This window comes from Alexandromys fortis, unplaced genomic scaffold, assembly GCF_014885135.2.
Source record: "Alexandromys fortis isolate MF-2015 unplaced genomic scaffold, M_Fortis_MF-2015_v1.1 scaffold_1, whole genome shotgun sequence".
NCBI lineage: Eukaryota > Metazoa > Chordata > Mammalia > Rodentia > Cricetidae > Alexandromys > Alexandromys fortis.
The window spans coordinates 13354110-13363364 of NW_026067927.1; the positions used below are offsets into that span (position 1 = coordinate 13354110).

At 49.2% G+C, this 9255-nt stretch overlaps 1 protein-coding gene across 2 annotated transcripts in view; it reads left to right on the plus strand.

Moving 5' to 3' along the window:
- Positions 1–5496, plus strand: part of Ranbp10 (RAN binding protein 10) — a 60309-nt gene extending 54813 nt beyond the window's left edge. For both annotated transcript variants that reach the window (XM_050143408.1, XM_050143410.1), the window contains 4 exons: positions 831–952; positions 1391–1536; positions 1818–1929; positions 2284–5496. In XM_050143408.1, coding sequence (XP_049999365.1) covers positions 831–952; positions 1391–1536; positions 1818–1929; positions 2284–2414 — 511 coding nt within the window. In that variant the 3' untranslated portion in view covers positions 2415–5496. The remainder of the gene's footprint in view (positions 1–830; positions 953–1390; positions 1537–1817; positions 1930–2283) is intronic.
- The last annotated feature ends 3759 nt before the right edge of the window (positions 5497–9255 follow it).

Genomic DNA, 9255 nt, shown 5'->3' on the forward strand with positions numbered 1-9255 from the left:
AGGCCAAACACTGGTTCTAGCTTTTGTTCCTATTCAAGATATAACTGTCAATTTCCTTGGCTCTGGTTTTCTCTGTAGGTGCTGACCCTGCCAGACTTGATAACATGGTAGCCTACATAGGGATCCCTTTTCCAAGGAATGGGCCTATTAGAACCTGTAGGGTCAGCTGGACGGAGGTGGCGCATGCCTTTAATCCCAGCACTTGGGAGGCAGAAACAGGTAGTTCTTTGTGAGTTTGAGGCTAGCCTTGTCTACAGAGTGACTTCTAGGACAGGCTCCAAAGCTACAAAGAAACCTTGTCTCAAAAAAACAAAAAACAAAAAAAAAAACAAAAAAAAAAAAAGAAAGAAAGAAAGAAAGAAGAAAAAAAAAAAGGAAGCTCTAGTATTTACAGTTAAGCAATTTTTATGAAATTAGGCTCATGGACAGCCAGGTGACCTGGGCTGTAGGCTGCAACTCCAATGGCTTTCAATAGGTCCTAGGCGTACCTAAAAGCTGACCTTGCTTTGGGTTCCTGCCAAGGCCACAGAGATGCCCAATCAGTCAGTTGCTCAGTTGGTAGGGAAGAGAAGGATATATTGAAGAGGTGTGTCAACTGAGACGAGTCACAAGAATAGGAATCATGTAACGGGCACCTGGAGATAACTGTAGTGGGGGCAAAGCTTTGGAGCCTACAAAGCTTGGGCTGTCCTTCCATGTCCTGGTAGTCCTTCAGTTTGATGCCATGACAGGGCCCGTTTTGATCCATTGGGTAAACTCTTGGGTTTACCTGAAGGGATGGTAAACAAAGCTCGGATAGAGACCCAACTCCTCTGTCCTCTTCTCTCCAGCGACAGCGAGATGGAGATGGAGGCAGAACATTACCCCAATGGCGTGTTGGAAAGCATATCCACGCGCATCGTCAATGGCGCCTACAAGCACGAAGACCTGCAGACAGATGAGTCCAGCATGGGTCAGTGTTGTTCTTTCGTGTGGCCCAGCCCCAGTGCTCCTTGTAATACCCACTTCCTCCTGAGAGGGGCTATGATGGCAGGCTCTGGCAGCTTGAGAAACTGAAGCTGGACCCAGCTACCACTCTTAGTCATTCCTGAATGCATCCTTGAGGTGGCTTCCAGTGTGTAAGAAGGTCCATGCCTGCCACCAAGACCCCTTCAAGGCCAAAGGGAGTTTGAGAATGTGGGCCTCACTAGCACCACACAGTTGTGCAGGGTGGGAAGGGGGAAGTTTCCAAGTCATGCCCCCTCTGGTCCATATGCCCGCTGAACTTAGCTGCTCCACCTGTGTGCTCCCCTAGCCCTTGGCTGCCTTTGGCAGACGCTGTAGCTCCATGGGGTCCTTGTGTTCCTCCCCCTTTCCCTCTAATGTGTTTTCTGCTGGCCTCTGGGTGCAGACGATGGGCATCCGCGGCGGCAGCTCTGTGGGGGCAACCAGGCTGCCACAGAAAGGATCATCCTGTTTGGCCGAGAGTTGCAGGCATTGAGCGAGCAGCTGGGCCGAGAGTACGGCAAGAATTTGACCCACACGGAGATGCTGCAGGTATAGGAGAAGCCAGGTCCTCACACAGAGTAGGTCCCCATCTGATGCCGGGGCTCTGGGAAGCAGTACTAGGCCAGAATGGGCTCTAGTCATGTCTGCAGTGGAATGTGGGTGTTCAGGGTGTTCCCCACCCTAAGATCTAAAGAGGGTTTAGCTTTGCCTGACTCTGTAGTTCAGGGATTGTGAGTTCTCTCTGGGCCCCATGCAGTATTCTGTCCTCGGGAGCTGTGGGGACTATGTGTGGTGTGCTACATTCCTCTCACGAGTGCTCTGTCCCTTAGGATGCCTTTAGCCTACTAGCATACTCAGACCCCTGGAACTGCCCCGTTGGCCATCAGCTTGACCCCATCCAGCGGGAGCCTGTGTGTGCTGCTCTCAACAGCGCCATTTTAGGTGAGTGCAGCTGCTGAAAGCAAAAGTCCACCTCTGAGTGTACGGTGGTCACCTTCCCTCTGCTGGACATACCAAGGTTGGCCTAGGCCTTCACGGGGAACCTGACCCTAACTCCCTATGCCCAGCTGAGTTGGCCACTAGTTCATGACCATGGGCCAGGCCGGCTTTCTTGCTCTAGAGAAGGCCAAGGTCCTTAGGTTCCTGTCATGAATGTAGGGCTATGGCCTGGTGGTTAGGGCACTCAGACAATGAACTCTGTTCCAAGAGTCTGTCCATACCCCGACCTCTAGGGAACTATGACCTGCGCCCAAGTCCTTGGCTAAGCATTGATCATCCCTTGTAATCTCTTCACAGAGTCCCAGAACCTGCCAAAGCAGCCTCCTCTGATGCTCGCCCTAGGCCAGGCATCTGAATGTCTACGGCTCATGGCCCGAGCAGGCCTGGGGTCTTGCTCTTTTGCCAGAGTTGATGACTACTTGCACTAGCTGACCTTCCTGGCTGGCTCCGGCTGGCCATCCTTCAGCCCTAGGCTGGAGCAACCCTGCCCTCCATAGGCACCTGGTACAGAGACCTGGAAGCCGTGGGCAGAGTCCCACTCCTCCTACCTGGCCGGTCTTCCCTCCCTCCCTCTTTCCCTCCCTCCCTTGTCCTTTCCTTTTTCCTTCCACGTGCAGCGGCCTGTGACACAGTATTGGCTGGTTACTCATGTAGCGGCTTCTCCTTTAAAGGAGATTTTGTTTTGAGGAGAGGTTGGTTTTTTTTTTTTTGTTTTTTTTGTTTTGTTTTTTTTTTTAATCTTTTTTTTTCCTCCTGACTGAGCCACCAGTGTTTATCTCGGGAGAGTTTGTGCTGAGCTGGTTTCTGCTAATTTAGTAATGAAGCCTATCCAGGTTGATGATAGCTTATTATTTTCATAAGTAAAAAAAAAAATATTAAAAAAAGACACAGTATTTATCGTAGCACTAGTGGTCCAGCACCTCTTGGGTGAGGCTGTCCAGACACCATGTGTTTTTATTTGAGTCCAACTCATTAAAAAAGAATCATCTCTTGTCACTTCAATCAAGTGATTTGTTTATTTTAGGCTCCACTTTTGTTGAGCCACAGGTCCAGCTGAGGCTGCTTGGTGGGCAAGGTCAGGCTAAGTTGTTTTGCAGCATCCCAAGAGGTGTGGGTCTCTAGACCCCTTCTAGGTAGACAAAACACAGAACTGCAGGTTCGGGGATTCAGGGACGTGAGGTGGCACAGGGGCACACAGCAAAGCAAGGGAACACAGGGTCTGTAGCCAGCACGCTGTCTACCACTCCACCCTGCCTCACTGCCTGCCTTGCCCCTCTCTCCCATCTCAGTGCCCTGCCTTCCCTTGTTGTTAAGATGGCCAAATAATTCATTACTCTCAGTTGAATGCCTGGAAACTACCTGCCTTCCACCCAAGAGCTGCTGTATGCCAAGAGGAAGACTCTGTTCCCAGGACAGAGGCCCTTAACTACAGGCTGGCTGCTTTCTTCCTGCCTGGGTCTGCATCACTGCCCAGCTCTGATGGGATTGATGTTTCCTGTGGAGAAGTTGGTACCTCGTGGAGGCTGGTTCTCAGACCACTGGTCCAGAGTGGATGGAACCTTTGGCTTCCTGGTCTAGATTTCCCTACAGCTATGGGAGGTTGCTCCCTACAGCTTGGCCCCAGCAACTCTTAGGAAGAGGAGACTTCATGGGCCTTACAATGTCCCACCAGCTGTTTCACATGGATCCTCACAGCTGGTGGAGTAACAACAAAAAACCCCACCACCACAGGGCTGAGATGCTGCCAGGATGTGGGTGGGCCATCCGTGGAGGGGACTGTCTGCCAAGGAAGAGGAGGGTCTATGGAGAGGAGACCTGGAGGGGCCAGATCTCTTTACCTGCTTCACAGGGTGAGTGAAAAGCCCAGCAGCCTCTGCACAGAGAAGGCAGGGCCGCAAGTGGGCTTCCAGTTCCCATCTGCATCTGGGCTGGGTGAGCTCGTGTTCTGCTGTGGACACAGATCAGTGGAGAGCTGGAGATGCTCTGTGTCTGCCAGGCTTCACCAGGCCCACAGCTGGGCAAAGTTAATTAAGCCAGCTGTCACGGGCCAGGGCCCTGACCGAAATCTTGCAGAAATTTGGTTTGAGGGCTACTACATTTTCTTGGTTCCTGACAGAGATTAGTTAGCAGCTTGTTAGGAGGTCTTGTCCTGTGTAAAGGAAATTTCATCCTGTCGAAGGCTGGAAATATCAGGCTGTTACAGGGTCGTCTTCACATTTGGAAATGAGATGCAGTGGAGTTTAGAGAACATCCCCACCCATCCTCTCCTTTGCCCGTTAAAGAAACAGGCCCAGGAGATGAAGTGACTTGATCAAAGCCACACAGCAAATAGTGGCACAGTCAGGACTAACTATTCGTATGGGTTCGACAGTCTTGGCAGATGAGCTTTGTGAGGGGTTAGGTTGGTATGACTTGAGCAGTGCCTGAGCAGCAGGGACCTTTAGGAGTGTGACAAGGGTGGGGATGGGTGCTTAGACTTGGGCTGTGGAGTGGCTGAGAGGGCCTTGGAGGGCTCGGGACTGCTGTGTGCTATATGGGGTTGTGTGTCTATCTGGCTCGCACTCAGTACCCATGGCCACCTCCCCATTTTCTGTGCCTTATCTCACTGTTTCAGCTGAGTCCAAGTTGTTTACTCGGTTCCTCTCCAGAGGGGTTCCCTGTCCTAGTTGGACAGCTCACTTTGGGGACATAAGCCTTTGCCCCACAAGCTGTGGGGAGGGCCAAAATCAAGCTGCTGGAGCCAGTTGTTAGTCCAGTGCTGCTGCCAGAGGAGCCCCGTATGTACCTCCAATCCTCCTAGCCTGTTTCCAGGAGCCTGGATGGGGAATAGTTTCTTGGCTACAGCTTAGTAAGGGGCTGGACCTGACCCTTGTAGGCAGGAGGAGGACCTGGTTGTGTTGGGTTCTCCAGCCCTTGGGGAGCAGCATTCCTTACTCACCTCCCCTTTGTGGCACCAGGTGGTAGCTCCTTGCAGAGCAAGGACCAAGTTGACAGATCCCCACCCCTTCCTATGTGGGTCTGTGGCTGGGTCTAGGCGGCAGAACAAGAATATATCACAAGCTAGGGAAGTGAGGGCTGCCTGGCTACCCAGCCCCTTAAGCACAAAAAAGAGATGAGGCAGAGGACTGTTGGGGCTGAACGTTCCTTTGGTCGCTCACAACTCAGGTATGCATGTCATTTGGCAGCTGGACATCAGAGCCCTACTTTACCACCAATCGCAGGCGTTTGGACCTGTGGCCAGATGATGGCTTCTGGCTGTCCCCAGCGCCCACCTCTTCACATAGGTCCCCTCCATTCTCAACTCCAGCTGAAACAGGCATCCTCCACATTGTGCACACTGGTTCTGCCTTTGTCCTTGCAAGTTGATACTCAGCATTAGCATGAAATTTGTGGTGGGAGAGGGTTGACAGAATTCTAACACAAACATCCTATTAAATTGTACTTGAGATGAAAAAATTCCTGTTGTATTTTGACAGAATTATTTTTATTAAAATACACATCCATGAGCAATTGTGTCTCTTTTTTTTTTTTTTTTTTGTTTTGGTCTTACTGGGGTTGGTGGACTCATACCTCTCTTGGCAAGACTCCAAAAAGGACAGGGGCTTTAGCTAGTTCTCTCTTAAATAGCTTTCATCTTAGACCAGAGAAACGACAAATTTAACTTCAGAAGGGCAGACTTGCGGTGTTGTTTTTCCTCCACAAAAATATGCTTCCACAACAAATCCTTCACCCTAGGCTCAAGGATCTCAGCGGAAGAGGGGCAGGAAGACTGTAAGAGCCAGGGGGACAGGTTTGCTGTGAGATTTCATCTAGAAATGTCAGAGAAGCTATACCTATGAAGTCTTATCAACATGGCTGCAGAAGTCTCATTCATGACCTGAATGAGCATAGCATAGCTCCCAGGGGGAGCTCTGATGGGGCCTCAGCCTTTGACAGAGAACTACAGGCAACCAAGACATGCTGAGAGCAGGGCAAATGGTCTTCCTCAGGGAAGAACCCCACCTTGGTTATCCAATACCAAGAGGTCAAACCTGAAATCATACACACAGAAGTAACACGGACTGAGCAGATTGTATTTACACATATGTGTATATATGTAACAATAATAAAGAGGCCGTGAAATCAAGAGAGCAAGGTGGGTACATGGGAAGGATAGAGGGGAAAAAGGAAAGGCACAATTATGTAATTAAATACAAAGCTGGGCATGGTAGCACACGCTTTTAATCCCAGCACTTAGGAGGCAGGTGGATCTGAGTTCCAGGCCAGCCTGATCTACAAAGTGAATTCTAGGACAGCCAGGGCTGTTAGCACAGAGAAACCCTGTCTCCAAAAACCCCCTCAATTTTTTTTTAATGTAGTATGAGGGTTGGGTGTGATAGTGTACATCTTTAGTCTGAGTACCAAGAGGCAGGGGCAAGCAAATCTCTGAGCTCAAGGTCAGGCACGCCAGGACTACACAGATCCTGTGTCAAAAAAAAAAGTGTGCTGTAAAGATGGCTCAGTGGCTGGGAGAGCACTTGCTTGTTGCATGATTAATAAAACCCAGAGACAGATACTGGGGTTCAATCAAGATCAGAAAAGCAAAGCAGCCAGCCACTGGCTCTTAACTCTCAGACTAAAAACGGACGAGATCCTGTCTATGAATCCTAAAGACCCCACACCCCACTGAGTTCCTGTCTCTCTACCCAGCTATATTGCTCCTGTCTCTACCTCCCTAGTGCTGGGATTAAAGGTGTGTGATCCCAAGCGCTGGGATCACCTTGGTGTGAGCTCTGTTTCTCTTTTAGACGAAGTCAGGGCGGCCTGACAGAGATCCGTCTGCCTCTGTCTCCAGAGTCCTGGGATTAAAGGTGTGCGCCACCATTCCCTGCCCTGTATGGATGACTAGCAGGACTGCTTTGCCCTCTGATCTTCAGGCAAGTTTATCAAAGCACAAATAATACACCGCTATACTTGAGAGAACCTGAGTTTAGTTTCCGTCACCCACATCAAGTGGCTAACCTGTAACTCCAGCTCTGGAGGATCTGAATCCTCCGGCCTCAGGGTACCTGCACTCAGGCACATACCCACATTCGGACACACAAACCTACATACACATCATCTTAAATAATAAAAGCAGATCTTTAAAGGAAAAAAGGTGTAGTGTATATTCAGTATCGACAAAGACTGCTTTCTCTTCCATATGCCAAATTCCTCTGGTGTTCAAATTCCCCATATAAAATGGTATATAATATGACCTACATCCTTTTTATGCTTAGATGTACTTTTTTCTTTCTCTGTGTAACAGCGTTGACTGTCCTGGAACTCACTCTGTGTAGACCAGGCTAGCCTTGAACTCAAGCCTGCTTCTGCCTCCTGAGTGCTAGGATTAAAGGTATGCACCACTATGCCTGGCTTACATACACTTTTTTTTTCTTTTTCTTTTTTTTGAGACAGGGTTTCTCCATTGGACAGTCCTGACTGTCCTGGAACTCACTCTGTAGACCAGCCTGGCCTCAAACTCACAGGTGGATACCTGCCTTTGCCTCCCGAGTGCTGGGATTGAAGGTATGTGCCACCACCACCCGACTTAGATACACTTTTAAAAACTTTGTGCAAGGTGTGTATGTGTGTACTTACACTTCCCCTTCTATGCATGTGTGGAGGCCAGAGACTTTTAGGGGCAGTAATCTCGGGCTGGTTTCCGCTGCAGTTGGCACTTCAGTCCTAATTGTGGGAGGAAGTGTGTCACTGGGGATGGGTTTGGGGGTTTCAAATACTTCTGCCAAGCCCAGTGTCCTTCTCTGCTTGTCTATGTCTGCCTGTGGATCCAGATATAGAATTCTCACTCTCCAGTACTAGCACCCTGTCTGCCTGTGTGCCACCATGTGTTCCCTGCCGTGAGAATGGACTAGCCCTCTGAAAGTGCAAGCAAGACCCAATTAAATGTTTTCTTCTATGAGTTGCTATGGTCATAGTGTCTCTTCACAGCAACAGAACGTTGACTAAGACATCTATGTTCAACTTAGAATGGCTGAGGATCTGATACACTCCTTTTAGCCCCCCAAATACTGAGGGCCTGTCTTTTGTTGTCTCCTTGACTTCTAGCCCCTCTCGGGAAATTGGAATTTTGGAGCTTGCGGCCTTAGAAGGCTGTATTCCAGAGGTACCAAGATGGGCCAGTTTGGGCCAGATAACTCTAGTGAAGGTTTCCTTGGCTAGTCAATAAGTTGCTTGGGTCCTGACTCCTCAGGTTTTGGTTTTTCAATCATGACCTTTAGTTTCCTGCCAAGATCAAAGCTTTATAGATACGAGATTGCCTTGCCCAAAACTGGTAAATTTATAGGTAAATTGTGAAGGTCAGTTGTGCCTCCAGAAGGAACTGATTTTGCAACCCCACTGAGCACACTGATATTCGCCCAGCTCTTGGCAGTTCTGGAGGCCTTCAGCATGGCAGGTATAGTTTTGGGTCAATTGGAGCCCAGCCTTTTCTTTTTTAAAGATTGATTGATTGATTGATTGATTGATTGATTTCACATACAGTGTTCTGACTGTGTATATGTCTGCAGGCCAGAAGAGGGCACCAGATCTCACTAAGGATGGTTGTGAGTTGCCATGTGTTTGCTGGAAATTGAATTCACAACCTTTCTCTGGAAGAGCAGACAGTGCTCCTAACTGCTAAGCCATCGTTCCAGCCCAGAGCCCAACTTTTTCAATAGTGGACCCACAACTCCAAAGCGTGCTCCTTTGAGGCCTTCTTTTCCCAGTAGCCTCTGGGTTTGTAATTGTTTACTGAAGTCCACCTGGAGGATAGAGTGGGTCTTAGTGGACAGATTAAGCTATAAACTCCCAGTTTCGTCTTTCTTAATTCTCATTCCCAGGGTCTTGGTTTATGGAGGTTATGGGTCTTTTCCATGGGAAACAAGGCAAAATAGGACAACTACAGTCTTGGGGCCCTCAGTGGATCAGAGGACCTGGTGACAGCCCATCTGGTGTTGTCCTTGGTGGTCTCCTTCACGAGGTATGGTGAATCCACCAGCAATCTGGTGAGAAGCATAGGATATGGGTCTTTCCACACTGGCTCCAGGATCTGGGTCAGGAACCTCATTCTCACACAGTCACTGGACTGGAACTTTTGCACAGGCTCGGACATGGAAAAGGGCACAGCCCCTCACACTGATGAATAGTCCTTTGGGCTTGTTACAGGGCCTGTAAGGACTTAGACAGGAATGGTTAGTAATTTCTGCCTAATGAATATAGTTTAGGAAGGAGAAGGTAACCTCCTATATA